At 37.7% G+C, this 21,180-nt stretch overlaps 1 protein-coding gene across 6 annotated transcripts in view; it reads left to right on the plus strand.

The window, feature by feature from the left end:
• The window catches only part of Adgb (androglobin), a 170,528-nt gene that overhangs the window by 61,554 nt on the left and 87,794 nt on the right, over nucleotides 1-21,180 (plus strand). For all 6 annotated transcript variants that reach the window (XM_046427449.2, XM_046427450.2, XM_046427451.2 and 3 more), the window contains one exon: nucleotides 13,182-13,311. In XM_046427449.2, the coding sequence (XP_046283405.1) occupies nucleotides 13,182-13,311 (130 nt within the window). The remainder of the gene's footprint in view (nucleotides 1-13,181; nucleotides 13,312-21,180) is intronic.

Here is a 21,180-nt window from a genome sequence, read left to right on the forward strand (position 1 = left end):
CTGGATTTGGAGACGAAACCTTTTAAGAAAGTGATTAAGGTTAATTGAGGCCTATGGTTGGGGCTCTGAGCTGATAATATTAGTGGCCTAAGAGGAGAGATGTAGTTTGTCTCTTTCTCCTCCTGCCTGCACATACACCATGGAAAAGCCATGTGCACAGAGAGGAGGTGACTGTCAGCAAGGAAGCAAGGAAGAGGCCCTTCTATGAAACCAATCCTGCCAGCACCCACTCTGATCTCAGCCTTCCTGTTCCAGAACTGTGAGAAAATAAATGTTTCTTATTTAAATCACCAGCCTATGGCATTTTATTATGTCAGCAAACTAATATAGATTTTGGTACTAAAAAGTGTAATACAGTGTAATGGCAATTTGAAAATTGTGGGTGTTGCTTTAGAATGGGGTACAGCTAGAGGAGTTGTGAGGTACATGCTGGAAAAATTGCACATTGCTGGGAGGAAACTGTTGGTAGGAAATGCTGACAAGGCTCCAAAAGAAAAGAGGAGAGCTGGAGAGGAAGCCCCATTATCACAGGAAACACATAAATGACGATAAACAGAATATTGGTAGAAATATGAACATTAATGGCTGTCCTGGGGAGATCTCAGGTGGAAACAAGGAGCAGGTTATTTGAAACTGGAGAGAAAGAAACCCTTATAGTTAAGTAACAAGGTAATTGGCTGAATTGCGTTCTACTGTTGTATGGAAGATAGAATTTGCTAGCAATGTTATTGGATATTTAGCCAAGGAGATTTCTAAGCAACTCAAGATGAGAGAGATACACTGAAGAAGGAATTATCAAGTAAAAAACAAAAACAAAACCTCAGAACTTAAGGATTTGGAAAATTGTCAGCTCCCTCATATTGCAAAAAAAATGAGAAAGGATGTTGTGAGGAGAAGGCCAAGGGTATATATGAGCCATCACTAGATAATGGGATGACACCAACAGAAATAATAGTTTGTACTGAAGGAGATGAGAATAGGACTGAATAAGGAAAGGCTGTGGGAATTCTGAAACTCATCAGAACTATTCAGCTGCAAACATGCACCTTCAACTATGGAAAGAATGACCCCTGAGAGGATTCAGAAGTCATTTGGGCCACCTCTCCCACCACAGGCCATTGGTTTTAGCCTGAGGCACCAGAGCCACCCCACAGAACTCTGGAGGTGACACTGCTACCCCAGCAGGCAGAACAGCAAACTAAGGAGGATTATTCTCAATGCTTAAGATCTAATGAAATTTGACCTGCTAGGGTTTGGATTTACATGGGACCTGTTACCTTTTCTTCTTTCCCATTTCTCCCTTTTGGAATGGGAATGTACATCCTATGCCCATATCAACATTGTATTTTTGAAGCACGTATCTTGTCTAGTTTCACAGATTTACAGCCGGAAGAGATTATTGCTTCAGGATAAATCCTACCCTGAGGTTCAATTGTATCTGACATAGATGATATTTGGGAAACTGGGACTTTTGATTTTAGAGTGGATGTTAGGCCAAGTTAACATTTGGAGCTCTTGGGACTGGGTGAATGTATTTTTGCATGTGAGAAGGAATTTGGGATCCAGGAGTAGAATGCTGTCAACTGAGAATTTGAATTTCCACCAGAATTCATATGTTGATGGACTGACCCCTAGTGTGGCTCTATTTGAAGATGGAAGTGGTTTGAATGTGTTTGAAGATGGTTTGAATGTGTTCCCCAGAGTTCTTGCATTAGAAACTTAATACCCAATGCAACACATGGGAAGATGGAGAGTAAGAAAAGGCTTATTAAAGGCCAAGACCCTCAGAGGCTGGGGATATATCAGTTGGTAGAGTGCTTGCCTTGCATGCACAAGGCCTTGGGTTCAATCCCCAGCACACACACACACACACAAACCCCAACAACAACAACAAAAATTCAAGACCCTCATGAAAGAATTAATGACATTATTATGGCGTGGGTCAGTATCATGAGAGGATAAGAAGGGATATATGATAGACAAGGGTTCTGACTTCTTGTGCTCACTTGGTCTACTCCTTTCCTGCCCTCTTGCCTTTCTGAGATGATGCAGCATGAAGATCCTGCCAGATGCTGGCAGCATGGATTTTGGACTTCCTAACCTCCCAAACCATGAGCCAAATGAATCTCTTTTTTAAAAAAATTAAGTTACCCATTCTTAGGTGTTCTGGTATAGCAACAGAAATAGATTAAGACAGGAAGTCATTAAAGTTAAACAAGGTCATAAGTATGAGGTCAGGCCTGATCCAGTAAAGTAAATGTCCTTAAAGTATGAGACACTAGGAAGTGCCTTCTCCAAGCACACATTGTGAGGAAAGTTCATACAAGCACATGACTTTAATTTTGTCATGGGATCCCAAGCAGACTGACAGAGCAAGCACCATATTTCATAGGAAGATAGAAAAATGACACCTCATCCTGCATAGATATCAACTTTTGGGGTGGTGGAAGGATCTGTTGCATGTGTAAGTAAATAATTACAATAAAATTTAATAATTGCCATTAAAAAAGTTATGACTCAGATTCTGTGGTTATATCTCCAAAAATGTATTTGTAGAAATAATTAGAGCCCTAAGTACAGGACTCCTAGCTTCGGTGCTTGTGCAGGAGGTGAAGAACTTGCCTTTAGCCGGTGATGTGGGTGACTTTCCTTCTGACTATCAAGGTCCCCTCTTCCTGTCAGGCATAAGCTCATCCAGAGCTTGATATCCTTTCTTCTTCCTCTTCCTCCATCACCCATGCAGTCTTCCAGTTGAAAGTCCACACTTTGGAGACACAATGGAGGCCTTGTCAGGGGGGTAAAGTTTGGAGGCAGCTGCTGTGTCATGACTGCATGGTTAGCTTAGTTACCCTTACAAACATTTCTTGCCACACAGTCCCAGCCCTTGTCTGTCACCAGCCTCTGCTGTTTTTGACTTAGGATTTGACTTAGGATTCAATGGAGAGGTTCTGGGTACTTCTCTGATTTGGGGTGCCTTTTGGTTTTCCTAATGGTACTAAGGGTTTTTCTGGCCTGATGTTTTGCCAACAATCTGTTCTCATCTGTCCCTGAGGAATGTAGCACAGCCCAGATCATGGCACTCCTATTTTGCCACTTCTACATGACTTTGCTTTTATTTTTTGACTTCTTCTGAGACCCTAGTGGAATGGTAGTTGGGAGAACGGGGACATTTCTGTATTGAGTCTATTATCTTGAACTGTGTAAGCCTTCTTGGGCTGTCCCCTCATTGACATTTCACCTCCCAAGCCTGTTTGCTCCTCCTCATTCCTTACCCAGTCAGACTCAGAACTCTGTTCACCTTGATTAATCTGCATTCCCCGTTTCTTATGACCAATTAGCCAAACAACCTGAAATCAAGAAAAATACCCCAATTAGTAACAAAAATCACACATTTTTCTGAAGTTTTGATGGAAATTTTTGATAGATTGAGGGATGCCTTGTATTTTGGTCATATTTGAGCAATCCAAATAAGTAATAAGGGAATCCTAGGTACTGCTGCTCCTAAATCATCAGTCACAGCACTGATGAGGATTCCTCTGGTCACCATCAGCCTTGGCCTCCCAAGCTTCTCACCATGCTGTGTGGCCTCTCCTGTCTTTTCCTCTCCTGATCCTCCTATTTCATTGTTATTCAGAGAGGAGGCTAGCTTGCATTTTTGTTTTGCATTACAGCCCGCTTACAGATCATGCTCTCCAGTACTTAGCTCCTACTCTTTCTCTCCTATCTTAGTGTGGCATCTGCCAGAGCCACTTCTGGGGTGCCAAGGATCCCAACAACCAAGTGTGGGGAGTGGAGCCTGAGATCTGAAGTAGCACTGGCAGCAGCGCTGGGCAGGGAGGCCCCTCCTCATCCTAGGCCTTTATGTCAGGGGTGTGTGGTGAGAAGAGCGACACCCCTGATCGCCAAATGCCTCTCTGTCCATTCTTCCCTTGTCTTGAACAACAGGCCCTAGACGGTTTTTAAATAGACAAGGATTAAATTCCTCATTGTCTAGATTCTGTGCAGTGACTGATTGAGCCCAATCTCCCGATCAAATGTGGCAATACCTTCTGTGTTCTCTCTCAGTTTATTTTTTTCCAATATGAATGCATCAAATGTTTTCCAAATTTTTAGTCCGCTTCCTTTTTGATTAACAATTCTGGAATTATTTTATCTTCTAGCATTTTATAGTAAGCAGTCAAGAGAAACTGAACCACAACTTCAACAGTTTGCTAGAAATTTCCTCAGGTAAAAATCCAATTTCATTTTAATAGGAAACAGACAGACATGAGTTGCAGGAACATGAAGTTCAGGGGGTAGGTAATTCCATAGACTGGGCTTACTCGCTGGCCCCCCAGATGCTTTTTAAAAAGCTATTTACCTGAGGCCAATCTGGTCCTGCTCTGGCTTGGGTCAGTGAGATTTTACATTTCCTTATAAATACCCTGTCATCCCCAGGATTATTCTCTGGTCAGAGAAATCTAAGACTCCTCCCTGTAGAAAAGAACACAAATTACCCTAAAGAGGGGACTTTTGTGACCTTTATACAGACCAAAGATTCCAAGATCCAGAAAAACAGTATAATTAAAAGCGAAGACCATTGATCCTAAAATCTGAAATAACAAGTTCCAGTCAGAACAATTTCACACTGGCCAAGGTGACCAAGAGTTACCTTTAGATCTTTAACATTATTTTAATCTTATTACAATCACAAAATTATCCCTCTCAGTGGATTTTGCTAGGGTACCTGTGGCTAAGACCATGCACAATAGAGACTTAGAAATCTGATGCAATACTACTGTCAATCAAGAGTTAAGAGGTGATATCTGGTGGGACTGTCTAGAAACTTCCCTAAGACCGCCAACTAGGGAACAAAGGGAGCATGAGGGCATTCTCTTTTTTGAGAGAACCTATCCTCTTCCTTGAGGGCATCTTTTACTTCCTCCCCTAATAAGCTTTGCTATAATTTTACTATGTTTTGTGTCTTGCTTGAAATCTTCTCACATGAGGACACAAGAGCTGAGAAACACAACACAACCCCCAGATTCCTGGGACTACAGTTAGTAACAGTCTCTCAAAAGTTCCACCTTCCACAAAGCACCAGCACAAAACATAATTCAGTTGTGTTCTTGCCCACTTGATAAAAATGATAGCCAACAATATGTCCCATTGTTATGCTTGAATTCGGGACCCCCAAAAGACCACCAGAGACCCAAGATCGATGTAAGCAGCAAAGAGGTGTTTATTGCGAGCTAGCTCGGTCCTCCGCGCACGCGCGCACACACAGCAACTGGTGACGCCGAGAGGCCCCGAGCCCAGGGTTTCCAGCAGTTTTATACATTCTTTGGAGAAGGCAGGGACCCCCACATACATCATAGCATCTCTTAGCAAATCTTCACACACCTAGGGAAAATCAAATAACAACTCTAAAACATGATTAGCACATTCACTGGCGGGAACAAGTTGGGTAAGGGTGATTGGTCAGTACAAAAGGGTATTCATTTGAACTGATTGGTTTAAGCCAAGAGGGGTGTACGTGCTGAACTACATGGTTTCCCAACACGTTATCAACCACCATAAACTACTGGGAGGGTCATCTGGCATCCCAGGTATTTCCCTGGCTCATGCTGATTGGTGGCTGCTAGGGGGTTGCTATGGATCCTGTTATTTGTAGATAAACCACTTAGCAGGGTGGGAATGTGCCTAGGAGTGCTCTGTGGGTCTTTCCAAGGACAAAGGTCATGTCCCTTCCTTGGACAGGCTTTGCTCTGAGGTAGAGGCTGGTTTTTCACCATAATATGTTCCTCATTTCCATGTGAGACCTGGACAGACTTGCCCTTACCGTCCATATTTCTATATTTCTACCATCACTGTGCCTATAACTCACCACATGGGAGTTTGAGGAAGTCTCTCAGAGGCAGAAGAGACCTTTACTCCGATCTTCCAGGCTCCTGACACATCACAGAAAATAATTTAGAGATGTGTCATGTTTTAGCAAAGACAAGAAGAAGAGCTTTATTAGGAAGCAAAATGTAAAAGTAAGCATTCTCAGATAGAACATGTGCTATCTAGAAAGCAAGATGGGTGGTGACAGGTAAATAATTAGGTGAACTGTGTTTGATCCAAAGGGACTGGACTTCCTTTGGGATTGGGAAATACTGATAGTGGTCCTGGTGTGGCATGTAGGTTTTAGTTCACATCAAAATTTCTGGTGGTCAGGTTGATCAGGTTGATACCGCTGGTTATCAGTGACAAGTCCCGCTTCCCCACATGTTGAAGTTTGAACATTAGAGAAGCATGCATATGAAGCAGGGGTAACATAGACTTCTCCTGAGAGGGAGAACAGGGCCATAGCTGGTAACATGGTATCCCAACAAGAGAGGTGTTCTGCCCTTTTTATATGTCCTAGGCTTCCTTTGTTCTCCTGCCTTTCCCCCCTTATCTTTCCTCTTCCTGCCTAGGTGACTAGGCCCAGGAACTGCTGGGTGGGAGGGCCAACAGGTGGGAAATAGGTGGGCTGAAGGGGAAAGGGCAGGATGGAGTAGACAAGGACACATCCTTATAGCTCCCTGTAGGGAGGGGAAATTCCTGGGACAGGTTACCTTGGCAACAGGTTGGAGCAGGGGCAGGTTCTTGATAAGATCCCTCAGGGGGCAGTCTCCAACATCCCAGACTCACTCAAAATTCCTAGATCTGACCTGACTGATTTACCTACCCTGACTGCCTAATTCTGGCTTCAGATGTGAGCCCCTAGATTTAGAGAGTTAAGGGTCTCTTTCGGTCCCTCAGCCTCCTTTGTTTAGCTCACAGCTCAGGAGTTGTCCACAAGCCACCCATTCCACATTGCAACAGGGACATTTCTCCTTTAGAAATTAGTTTTTTTTTTTTCCTTCTTTATTTCTAAGTTTCTATCTCACAACCACTTCCTTAAGAAGACTGAGAAAACTTTCTATACAGTTCTCTTTTGTTTGTGACCTTTCACCAGAATCATCTTTTAAAGTATGTGCATGGCAACGTTGGCTTTTTGTTAGCCTCTCCCGATTATGCAGTTCCAAAACTGCTTCCACCTTTTTAGGTAGTTATGTATAGCAGCAACCTGACTTCTCAGCATCAATTTTCTGTCTTAATCTATTTGGGCTGCTGTAACAAAATACCACAGACCAGGTGGCTTTTGAACAACAAAAATTTGACTTGATCATTCTGGAACCTAAGAAAGCTGCACTTGCCAGTAGACTTAATGTTTGGAAAAAACCTCCTCCTTGTGCTTCTGACCCTCTGGCTGACTCCTGATATGGTGAGAGGGGCAGATAAGTTCTCTGGAGTTTCTTTTTCAAGGGCACTTGTTCCATTCATAAGGGTTCTGTCCTTGTGACCTAATTACCTCCTCAAATTTCGGCCTCCTCATATCATTACCTCAGGGGCTAGGAATTAGCATGAATTCTGGGGATACAAACACACATTCAGATCACAGCACTTCCCTCACCCTGTATCTCTTAAGTTATGTGTTCTTTCAGGAGGTTTCCAGAATGAATTTAGTTTTTCCCCCTAGAGAAATAACCCGTGAAGCTGCTAAAGTAATATGTTTCCATTTTTTATTCCCTTTCTATATGAAAAATCTTCAAATATTTGGCAACAGTTTTATGCCTACTCCATTTCCTTTATGTTATTGGGTTTCTTGGTATGTAACTGAATTTTGTGTACATTAGCTTTCATTCCCACTGTACTTTTCCGTCCTAAAAGCCCACAGAATTTCTTTTCCTATTAAAGCTGCAATGAATAAAGCTTCTGTCACATGGGATATAATCAGTCTTAACTGATGCTGCAGTATAGTATAAATGAAATACAATTTTATCATCACTGTCATTAATGTAATTAAAATTTGTGCTTTAGTATCTTCTTGTAATGCACATATAATGAAAGTTTTAAATTCTTTGTTTCTTAATAGAGCATATTCTTGTTTCCTTGACAATCACATTCAGCATTACTACTATACTGTCTTATTATGTCAAACGAACCTCAAGGACTTGAGAAAATACAATTAATTACTCTAACACTCAATGACCCCAAACTACTGGCCCTTTCTGGGTTTTATTTCTTTTGTTAGTTTAGTTGAAGTTTTAATTCCACACTATGAATGAGTTGTTTATTACACTTAATATTGTCTGCTTCTAGTAGCCCTGCCTCTTCCCAATTTGTCTAATGTTCTAGATGCAATGAGAAATATTACCAGATTTTTAGAATTATTTAACATTGGTTTATATATATTGATAATTAAGACCTCAGGATCAGCCTAGGGGCTTTGCGTCTACACTGTAACACTTTGATACTTAACACAGTTATAACAGGCACTCCATAGATATTAATTGAATAGAAAATATTTTGAGATATAAGTTATTAAAGATTTTTTATTATATTCCATCTAATATGGTAGCCATAAGGCACATGTACTATATGAGTTTGTTACTTAATATTATGTAAACTTAAAAGCTAAATCCCTTAAAAAAAAAACACCTAAGTCCCTTGGTTAAATCAGCAACATTCAAATTTCTCAATAGTCAAATATTTTAAATGAACATTTAATAATTATATAATTGTATACGGGAACCTGCCCGTAGTTGTAGCATTTTATTATAATGATATTTTTGCTATTTTATAATGCTATTAGTTTTAGTTTTTTTAAATTAACTCTACCTGTATTTCTATTTATTGATTAAAATAAAGAAAAGCTGGCTTATTTATATAATACAGTTATATAAAATTTTCTTCATCCTAACAGAAAGGTCAATTGAATTTAATTGTTCTAACGTAATAAAGTATTTCAATCTTTTCAGTAAATTTTATTTCATAGAAAATAATGCTTTGATGACAAACATACTAAATTTGTATCAATACAGTGATTATAGGAGAGGAATGTTTGTGCTTTCTATTTATGGTAATCTATACTCATTTTAAGATAAATTTTAAATTGAGTAAAATTTACTACTTTGAACAGGCTGGCATAAAACATGAGAAAGGCTGGGTGAGCCTTCCTATCAGAAATGTCAAAATAGTGTTGAAGTGCATAGTGATTTACTAGCAAGGAAACTATAGTTTATGTGAAAAGAAGTCTTATTTGTTGTGAACAATATGTGAGTTTGTTAATCTAATCATACTTCAATTATCCCTCAACAGAACTGCAAAAATATAAAATGTATGTAAAATTATTTTTTTAAAGAAATAAAAGCTCTAGACCCCCAAAATATAATAAGCTAAATTAAGAACTCAATAGGTATGTTAAATAGCAAGCTATATGCAGCCTGAAAGAGAATTAGCAAAATGGAAAATAGGTCAGAGATAATACTCAGACTGAAGCATGGAGAAAATGGTGGGGGTGGTGATGAGAGAATATAACAAGTACAGGAAAAGACACACACGACAAGTTGAAAACGCCCAGTGCAGTGTTTAGTACATATCAAGAAGTACAGAGTGTACCCTCAGAAATAAAGGATAAATATTTGGAAATAATAAGACTGGTCAAAAGAACCCCAGAAGTATAAAATTAAAGTCAAGATTCAGTAATTCCTGAAAACACCAAGCAATAAAAATATAATGAACACCACAACTAGACACAGCATAATCAATCCATGGATAAACCTAGTGCAATAATATAGAGACATAAAATGAAAGCAACACTGCTACACAAAGCAACAGAGAATGAATCTTGAAAGAAAAAAAAAATAGACCAAAGAAATCTGGTGTAAAACTATATGGTTTGTTTGCAATTATTCTTTTAATATGCATTAAGAAAAGAAAAATTTCCAGAATGATACAAGTTTTAGAAGTTGTGGTGGCAGTTGTGGTATGGAATATTCACCCTACCTGGAAGGTACTCTAGGAGAGCTTTTGGGGTGCTGCTGACACTCAATCCCTTCCTTTGAATGGTGATGATACAACCGTGAGAATGTTGAAGTTTTTCAGCAAGTGTATATTATGTGGGCACTTTAAAAAAATGTATTTTCCACTCTTTAATAAAAATGGTTGGCCAGCTGATATCTTAAGATATAATGGACACACATCTAATGCCATCAGATGGAGCATTAGCCTTTTCTTGGCTATACTATAATCCCTGATGGGATTATAAATTGAGAAGGGAAAAGAGTCTGTTAGTCATACTAACAGACTACTTTTAGGGACACTTTGCATCTTACCCAGTTAATTTACATTTCTATAGCTTCTATTTATAAATTTCAGAATACTAGAAATGCTCATTACAACTTTTACCTTCAAGGTTCTATTAGTTTTATGAATTTATGATTGAATGCTAAGGTGCATGGGTAGGGACTCCTACACAGTATGGGTAGACAAATATTAGCAGTTAGTAGTGAGAAGCCATGAGGGAGAGGTTAATAAACAGAAAAAAAAAATTTCTTCATTGGTTTTAAAAATTTGTTACTATTACAAATTTGTAAATCTAGTTTTACTCAAACTTTTGTTATAAGTAAATCAATTTCTATGAACATTTTAAATACATTAAATTTATTTAAACATTTTAAATTTTATTTAAAACTTACATATATATATATATATATATATATATATATATATATATATATATATATATATACGTGTGTGTACACACACACGTATATATGTATATATAATTTTCTTTTTGAGGACTTTAAAACCCAAAACTTGTAGGAAAAAAAAATCTTGGCAACTATTTAAATCATCACAAAAAAGTCATATAACCAAACTGAAGTATTCATAGACACTTAATTTTTCCTATAGATCATTAATGTTTATAAACCAAAATTTTCATTTGACTTTTAACTTAATCATATAGGTAAAATTAAATACTAAGCCATACATTTAAAAGCCTAACTTATTAGATTATGTACCATGCTAAATACATTTATTTATTACAAAATACCACATACAGTGTCTTAGTTTGTTTCTGCTGCTATAACACAAATATCTTAGATTGGGTAACTTATGAGCAACAGAAATTTATTTCTCACAGTTCTGGAGGCTGGAAGTCCAAGATTAGGTGCCAGTAGAGCTGGTGTCTAGTGTGGTGTTTCCTGTATCATGGATGACATTTTTTTCTCTGCAATCTCATGTAGTGGAAGGGCCAAAATATACCTTTCTATGGTCTTTTTTTGAAAGGCCACTAATCAACTCATGAAGACTCCACTCTTATAATCTGATGGCCTCCCAAATCTCCACCTCAAAATACCATTACTGGAAATTAGGCTTTAACATTTGAATCTGAGGAGATGCAAACCATCAATCTCTAGCATACACGTGGATTTTTTTAAAAAATATAAAAAAATGTTTACGCTTCACAATTTTTCTAATTAATTTTATTAAAAGTTAATTAAAATTTACTCACTGTATTGTCAGGATTCTCCTGAGAGACAGAATCAATGAGATGGGTAAATAGATGACAGATAGGTGATAGATAGGTGTGAGGGGATTTGTTGGGGGAGTAGGATCACACATCTGTGGAAACTGAGAAGTCCCCCAGGTTATCTGTAAGCTAGAGAACCAGGGAGGCCACAGTGTGGCTATCCAAGTCCAAAGGCCTCAGAGCCGGAAGCCAGTGTTGTAACACTGCATCTGAGGTCAGAGGCTGAGGAACTGCTGGTGCAAGTCCTGGAGCCCAAAGGCCAGAGAACATGGAGATCTGATCTCCAAGGATGTGAAAAGAGGGTGTCCCAGTTCCAGGAGGTAAGGAATGAATTTCCTTTTCTATGCTGTTCTGTTCTATCAAGGCCCACAGCTGATGGGTGGTGCAACCCACACTGAAGGCTGATCATTCCCATTCAGCCCACTGATGCACCTGCCAGTCTCCTCCAAAACACCCTCACAGACACACCATGAGTAACCAGTTAGCGAGGCGTTCCTTAATCCAGTCAAGTTAACACCTGAAATTAGCTCTCCCCTCTACTAAGAGTATGAGTTTGTCATCCGAGTAAATTTTGGGTTATCTTTCAGCTGACTGGGTGTGAGTGCTAATCAGAGACTAGCTGGCTATCAGAACTGCAGCTGCAGCCCAGCAGGAAAATTTTTTCTCACAATTCATATTATACCCAGCTTTGAAGAATCTCTGGGCCCTCGGGAACCATAAATGAGTTGATTTCCTAACCCAATCCCCTTACCTGATTTTCTTTTACTTTCATTCAGCTTTATTATGTGATTAAGGTGGATGGAAATTCTAATACCTGAAACAGGTGACTTCGTGGCTTGATTGGATTCAACTCATCTACTCCCTGCTTGGATCTCTGATGAATTCATCTGCATGTCCTTGCTATCTGGCAGACTCCAGTGCAAAAATGTGAACAGCATCACATCCTATATGAAAGGCAGTGTCCTTAGTCCTGCCTTGCGGTACAGTCAGAGATCCCAGAACAACATAAGAGCAAGCCCTTTCTTGGGAAGCCCTTCAAAGTGGCCCCTGTAACAACTTGCTTTCCTTGGAAGGCTGTGTCTGTAGCAACAGGCCAGGTTTGCCCATTCTGGCCTATGGAAAAATGGGAGTCTCTTAAATATGCTTGTGCTGCGCTCTAGTGGCCCATCTGTGTAAATCAGAGAAGTTTAGTTCCAGGTAACAAGTCAACAAGTGAAACTTGAGCTTGTAGTTATTTTAGTTTTGCCAGACATGCTGGGAATATAATTTATAGTTTATAACTTCTATACATGTCAAAGTTAATTATTTTTTGAACATGTCTAAATATATATAATATGACACATGTGTTTTTACTGTGCCTGTAAAATTCTAGCTCTGGCAATAGTGATTTGGGGAAATATCAATTATTCAAAAGGAATTACTAAAAATACTTGTATAGATACCATAAATATCACAGTTATGAACTTTAGTGCTCAGCATTTGTAATTAAACTTATGCCTCTGGGCCCTATTTCATGAACATTACCCTCATAATTAATTAGAGCAATTCTAAATATCTGATTTCTGTTTTGATCATCAACATCCAGATGGTTACCATAGAGAACTTATATACTGATACATTGACTGATTTTGAATATTTCTTCAGTAGTATTGAAGAAAGGTCATGGTTTAACATGAAGCTTTAAAAAATTCCAGGTTGTAAAAAATGGGAGAACAACAAAATGAAGAATATCCAAACTTTCTCTTGTTGAAAAACCATAGTCACTTAAATCTTGAGATTAAAGTTATGGAAGTTTTGTGTTTTTCCCCATTAGGCATTACGTACAATCTGTTATTAAGAAAGGGGTAACTCCAGGATCTGGTTTACCTTCTCTCATGGAAAATGATGAAAGTATAAGCCTCAGCCAGCCAGAATTGAATCAAATAACAGGAATGATTTCCCAGGTATTTGGCCTAACCTTTAGTTACATTCACAGTCAGCATGTATGATATATTTTTATTAATTGTGAAATATAGTATGCATATAAAGAATGTGTATTAGGCATTAAACTGCATAAAGAATACTATTAAAATAAATTTCTTATTTATCTCTGACTTAGGTGAGAAAATGGAATATTGATCAGTCCCTGTGTGTCTCCTCTGGGGCATTTCCTATCTGTCATTCAGACACTGGTATTAATCAAATCTATACTTTTCTAATTTTGCCGTGGGTGTATATGTATTTCCAGAACACACCCAAGTGGCCTACTTCCTCCAAATAGGCCCCACCTCCTGCAGTTTCCACCACCTCCCATAGTTCATTCAATTATGAACTCATCAGTGGATTTATCTATGGAGGAGATCAGAGCCCACATGATCCAATTACTTCCCAATATTCCTACCTCTGATTTCTGCTGCATTGGGGGACCAAGCCTTTAACACATGAGCCTTTGGGAGTCATTCCAGATCTAAACTATGACATGAATCTGGAATATAATCAATTGATCATGGAACATTCACTTGCTTAATCTTATAATGAAATGCCAAGGAATTTTCCAGTATGAGTGTAGAAATACCGCTTCTATCAGCACTAAATGAGAGTTTTCTTTGTTCTGCTTACTGGCCATCATTCAGTACTGTATGATATTTGTCAATCTACTTGGTGTAAAGGGGTGTTTTATGTATAAAATAGGTAATATATTCACATTTTCCAAAATAAAAATAGTGCATTCATTGCTTCTATCTATGTATCTCTCCATCTTAAATCTTCCATAGGAAACTTTTAGAATTTCTTTATGTAAATGCAAAGAAATTAACTAGGTGCAGTGGTGCGCGTTTGTAATCCCAGCTACTTGGGAGGCTGAGGCAGGAAGATTGCAAGTTCAAAGACAGCCTTGTACACATAGCATGACTCTGTATCAAAAAAAAAGAAAAAACAAAACAAAACTGAGAATATAGCTTGGTAGTAAATCACCCGGGCTTCTATCCCAGTTTCATGATAAAAAAAAAAAAGGGAAAGGAAAGGAAAGAAATGCACACATACGAACACAATATTCCACAACTTCTCTTTATCCAAATTTTTTAAAAAATTAAATATGATAATTTTAATCTATACCTGAGAAATGTCTTTATTTCTTGTGCGAATGAACCATAGTTTTTATTCTACCAACCTCTATAAATCCACTGTTTGGTCGTTTCCTATCTTTTCTTTTTTTTTAATTTTTTTTTATTGGTTGTTCAAAACATTATAAAGCTCTTGACATATCATATTTCATACATTAGATTCAACTTGGTTATGAACTCCCAATTTTACCCCAAATACAGATTGCAGAATCACATCGGTTACACATCCACATTTTTACATAATGCCCTATTAGTAACTGTTGTATTCTGCTACCTTTCCTATCCTCTACCATCCCCCCTCCCTCCCCTCCCATCTTCTCTCTCTACCCCATCCACTGTAATTCATATCTCTCCTTGTTTATTTTCCCATTCCCCTCACAACCTCTTATATGTAATTTTGTATAACAATGAGGGTCTCCCTCCATTACCATGCAATTTCCCTTTTCTCTCCCTTTCCATCCCACCTCATGTATCTGTTTAATGTTAATCTTTTCTTCCTGCTCTTCCTCCCTGCTCTGTTCTTAGTTGCTCTCATTATATCAAAGAAGACATTTGGTATTTGTTTTTTAGGGATTGGCTAGCTTCACTAAGCATAATCTGCTCTAGTGCCATCCATTTCCCTGCAAATTCTATGATTTTGTCATTTTTTAGTGCTGCGTAATACTCCATGGTGTATAAATGCCACATTTTTTTTATCCATTCATCTATTGAAGGGCATCTGAGTTGGTTCCACAGTCTAGCAATTGTGAATTGTGCTGCTGTGAACATCGATGTAGCAGTATCCCTGTAGTACGCTCTTTTAAGGTCTTCAGGGAAAAGTCCAAGAAGGGCAATAGCTGGGTCAAATGGTGGTTCCATTCCCAGCTTTCCCAGGAATCTCCATACTGCTTTCCAGATTGGCTGCACCAGTTTGCAGTCCCACCAGCAATGTACAAGAGTAACCTTTTCCCGACATCCTCTCCAGCACTTGTTGTTGTTTGACTTCATAATGGCTGCCAATCTTACTGGAGTGAGATGGTATCTTAGGGTGGTTTTGATTTGCATTTCTCTGACTGCTAGAGATGGTGAGCATTTTTTCATGTACTTGTTGATTGATTGTATGTCCTCCTCTGAGAAGTGTCTGTTCAGGTCTTTGGCCCATTTGTTGATTGGGTTATTTGTTTTCTTATTGTTTAATTTTTTGAGTTCTTTGTATACTCTGGATATTAGGGCTCTATCTGAAGTGTGAGGAGTAAAAATTTGTTCCCATGATGTAGGCTCCCTATTTACCTCTTTTATTGTTTCTCTTGCTGAGAGAAAACTTTTCAGTTTAAGTAAGTCCCATTTGTTGATTTTTGTTATCAACTTTTGTGCTATGGGTGTCCTATTAAGGAATTTGGAGCCCGACCCTACAATATGTAGATCGGAGCCAACTTTTTCTTCTATCAGACGCAGAGTCTCTGATTTGATATCTAGCTCCTTGATCCACTTTGAGTTAACTTTTGTGCATGGCGAGAGGAGGGGATTCAGTTTCATTTTGTTGCATATGGATTTCCAGTTTTCCCAGCACCATTTGTTGAAGATGCTATCCTCCCTCCATTGCATGCTTTTAGCTCCTTTATCAAATATAAGATAGTTGTAGCTTTGTGGATTAGTCTCTGTGTCCTCTATTCTGTACCATTGGTCCACCCTCCTGTTTTGGTAACAGTACCATGCTGTTTTTGTTACTATTGCTCTGTAATATAGTTTTAAGTCTGGTATCACTATACCGCCTGATTCGCACTTCCTGCTTAGAATTGCTTTTGCTATTCTGGGTCTTTTATTTTTCCATATGAATTTCATGATTGCTTTATCCATTTCTACAAGAAATGCCGTTGGGATTTTGATTGGCATTGCATTAAACCTATAGAGAACTTTTGGTAATATCGCCATTTTGATGATGTTAGTTCTGCCTATCCATGAACAGGGTATATTTTTCCATCTTCTAAGATCTTCTTCTACTTCTCTTTTTAGGGTTTTGTAGTTTTCATTATATAAATCTTTCACCTCTTTTGTTAGGTTGATTCCCAAGTATTTTATTTTTTTTGAGGATATTGTGAATGGAGTGTTTTTCCTCATTTCCGTTTCAGAAGTTTTGTCGCTGATATACAGAAATGCCTTTGATTTATGCGTGTTGATTTTATATCCTGCCACTTTGCTGAATTCATTTATTAGTTCTAGTAGTTTTTTTGTAGACCCTTTTGGGTCTTCTAGGTATAGAATCATGTCATCTGCAAATAGTGATAATTTAAGTTCTTCCTTTCCTATTTTTATGCCTTTAATTTCTTTTGTCTGTCTAATTGCTCTGGCCAGTGTTTCGAGAACTATATTGAATAGAAGTGGTGATAGAGGGCATCCCTGTCTTGTTCCAGATTTTAGGGGGAATGCCTTCAATTTTTCTCCATTGAGAATGATGCTAGCCTGAGGCTTAGCATAGATGGCTTTTACAATGTCGAGGTAAGTTCCTGTTATCCCCAGTTTTTCTAGTGTTTTGAACATAAAAGGATGCTGTACTTTGTCGAATGCTTTTTCTGCATCTATCGAGACAATCATATGGTTCTTATCTTTAAGTCTATTGATGTGGTGAATAACATTTATTGATTTCCGTATATTGAACCATCCTTGCATCCCAGGGATGAATCCTACTTGATCATGGTGCACAATTTTTTTGATGTGCCTTTGTATCCAATTCGCCAGAATTTTATTGAGGATTTTTGCATCTAGGTTCATCAGAGATATTGGTCTGTAGTTTTCTTTCTTTGAGGTGTCTTTGTCTGGTTTCGGAATCAGGGTGATGTTGGCCTCATAGAATGAATTTGGCAGAGCTCCTTCTTTTTCTATTTCCTGAAATAACTTGAAAAGTATTGGTATTAATTCTTCCTTAAAGGTTTTGTAAAACTCCGCTGTATACCCATCCGGTCCTGGGCTTTTCTTGGTTGGAAGTCTTTTGATTGCTTCTTCTATTTCATCTATTGTTATTGGTCTGTTTAAGTTGTGAGTATCCTCCTGACTCAGTCTGGGCAAATCATATGACTTAAGGAATTTATTGATGTCTTCACTATCTTCTATTTTATTGGAATATAGGTTTTCAAAATAATTTCTAATTGTCTTCTGTATTTCTGTAGTGTCTGCTGTGATATTGCTTTTTTCATCCCGTATGTTAGTGATTTGAGTTCTCTCTCTTCTTCTCTTCGTTAGCATGGCTAAGGGTCTGTCGATCTTATTTATTTTTTCAAAGAACCAACTTTTAGTTTTGTTAATTTTTTCAATAGTTTCTTTTGTTTCAATTTCGTTGATTTCCGCTCTGATTTTAATTATTTCTTGCCTTCTGCTACATTTGCTGTTGTTTTGCTCTTCCTTTTCTAGGGCTTTGAGATGAAGTGTGAGCTCATTTATTTGTTGGTTTTTCCTTTTTTTGAGGAATGACCTCCAAGCGATGAATTTCCCTCTTAAAACTGCTTTCATTGTGTCCCATAGATTCCGATATGTTGTGTCTGTATTTTCATTTATCTCTAAGAATTTTTTGATTTCCTCCTTTATGTCTTCTGTAACCCATTGATCATTCAGTATCATATTGTTCATTTTCCATGTGATGTAGGATTTTTCCTTCTTTCTTTTATCATTGATTTCCAGTTTCATTCCATTATGATCAGATAAAATGCATGGTATTATCTCCACCCCTGTATATTTACTGAGGGTTGCCCTATGGCATAATATATGGTCTATTTTTGAGGAGGATCCATGTCCTGCTGAGAAAAAAGTATATCCACTTGATGATGGTTGATATATTCTATATATGTCAGTTAAGTCTAGGTTGTTGATTGTGATATTGAGTTCTATAGTTTCTTTATTCAGCTTTTGTTTGGAGGATCTGTCCAATTGTGAGAGAGGTGTGTTGAAGTCACCCATAATTATTGTGTTGTGGTCTATTTGATTCTTGAACTTGAGGAGAATTTGTTTTATGAACGTCGCAGCACCATTATTTGGTGCATAAATATTGATAATTGTTATGTCTTGTTGATGAATGGTTCCTTTTAACAGTATATAATGTCCTTCCTTATCCCTTTTGATTAATTTAGTCTTGAAGTCAATTTTATTCGATATGAGGATGGCCACCCCTGCTTGCTTACGAGGACCGTGTGCGTGGTATATGTTTTCCCAACCTTTCACCTTCAGCCTGTGTATGTCTTTTCCAATCAGATGTGTCTCCTGGAGGCAGCATATTGTTGGATTTGTTTTTTTGGAGAGTTTAAGCCATTAATGTTTAGAGTTACTATTGATATATGGTTTGTACTTCCAGCCATGTTTGATTATTTATCTTCTTCTTTTTTTTTTTTTTTAATTTAGTTTGTTTCTCCATGGTTAGCTTTCCCCCCGCCCTCTGTCTTTATAGAGGCACTTCCCACTGATGGTTTTGGTTATTGTTTTTCATTTCTTCCTCGTGTAGTGTTTTGCTCAAGATGCTTTGTAATGCTGGTTTTCTGGCTGCAAATTCTTTTAGCTTTTGTTTATCATGAAAGATTTTTATTTCGTTATCATACCTGAAGCTTAATTTTGCTGGATACAGAATTCTTGGTTGGCATCCATTGTCTTTCAGTGTTTGAAATACGTTGTTCCAGGATCTTCTCGCTTTCAGCGTCTGTGATGAAAAATCCGTTGTTAACCTTATTGGTTTACCCCTGAATGTAATCTGCCTCCTTTCTCTTGTAGCTTTTAGTATTTTCTCTTTGTTCTGTATATTGGATATCTTCATAACAATGTGTCTTGGCGTTGGTCTACTGTGATTTTGTGTGCTTGGTGTCCTGTATGCATCTACAATTTGTATATCCGTTTCCTTTTTTATTTCTGGAAAGTTTTCTGTAATTATTTCTTTCAGCAGGTTACTCATTCCCTTGGTTTGAATCTCTGTACCTTCTTCTATCCCGATGACTCGTAGGTTTGGTTTCTTTATGTTATCCCATATCTCTTGGATGTTTTTCTCGTGGTTTTTAACCAGCCTTTCTGAGTTGGCTAGGCTCTTTTCAAGATGGTATATTTTGTCTTCATTATCTGATGTTCTGGCTTCTACTTGCTCCACTCTGTTAGTGATACTCTCAATTGAGTTTTTAATTTGGTTTATCGTTTCCTTCATTTCTAGAATTATTGTTTGTTTTTTTTTTATAATCTCAATCTCCTGATAAAGCTTTCCTATCTTTTCTTACCATAATAATGCTCCTATGGATGAAGTACATGGTTTGATCAATAAATAAGATTTCATGGGCTGGGGATGTGGCTCAAGCGGTAGCGCGCTCGCCTGGCATGCGTGCGGCCCGGGTTCGATCCTCAGCACCACATACAAACAAAGATGTTGTGCCTGCCGAAAACGAAAAATAAATAAATAAATATTAAAAAAAAAAAAGTTTAAAAAAAAAAAGATTTCATAAGATTTTATTATGGTTATTGTCAATATCCTCCCTCGGCTTGGTATTATTCTGCATTCACAGACAGCATGCATGAATATTTTCTTACAGCCTCACAGAGAGGATGGCAAATTCTATTTTCAATTTTTGTTAAGAAGATTGGCAAGGAAAAGTAGATCATTTTCTTTTAAATTTCTACTTAACTGATAATGTGGCTGACATCTTCCTGAATGTTGACTGCCATTTCTGTGTGTGATTCTGTGAAGTACTTGCTTTTGTCTTTACCCTACTTTGTCTTTTCTCTTGATTCGAAATTTTCTTTATATATATATATATATCTTCTATTGATTTTATTTTTTTTTAAATACAGGACAGCAGTGGAATGCATTAGAATTCTTATTACACATAAAAAGCACAATTTTTCATATCTCTGTATATAAAGCATGTTCACACCAATTCATGCTTTTATACATGTACTTTGTGGGGTTTTTTGCATTACAATTCTTAATACACATATTTACCACGATTTTTCATATCTTTGTTTGTATATAAAGTATGTTGACACCCAACTCAAGTCTTCATACATGTGCTTTGTAGAATGATGTCTACCACATTCCACTGCCCTTGCTAATCCCCTGGACCCTCCTTTTCCCTCCCACCCCTCTTCCCTATCTAGAATTCATCTAATCCTCCCATGCTTTCCCTCCCTACCCCAGTATCAGAGAAAACATCCAGCATTTGTTTTTTTGGGATTGGCTAACTTCACTTAGAATTATCTTCTTCAATGCCACCCATTTACCTGCAAATACCATGATTTTGTTGATTTGGTGTTTTTCTTTACCAATTCATAGATGCTCTTGGTGCAATAGAAACAGTTACCCTTTACAAATTATATGTGTTGTGGTATGTTTTATCCAAGTTTTTGACTAATCTTTTCACTCTTTTTTTGTCTTTTTCTTTTTAATCTATTTCTAATTGACGAAATAGCACATTTATCATGTACAACATGATATTTTGAAATATGTATATATTACTGAATGGCTGAATTGAGGTAACCAACATACTTAACATATGTTTTGCTGTGGGAACACTTAAATTCTACTCTCTTAGCAATGCTTAATAATCTGATACATTATTATTAACTACACAGTCACTGTGTGGCACATTAAACCCCTTAAGCTTATTCCCATGCTCTAAAAAATATAAAATTCCTCTAATCACTATAATCCACAAAACACATCTGCTATTGTATAAATGTCAGTTTTTATCTTGGACACATCATCTCCTGGATTCC

The sequence above is a fragment of the Marmota monax genome, unplaced genomic scaffold (assembly GCF_021218885.2).
Source record: "Marmota monax isolate L192 unplaced genomic scaffold, Marmota_monax_Labrador192_F-V1.1 WCK01_AAM20220418_F8-fsc00114, whole genome shotgun sequence".
Classification (NCBI taxonomy): Eukaryota; Metazoa; Chordata; class Mammalia; order Rodentia; family Sciuridae; genus Marmota; species Marmota monax.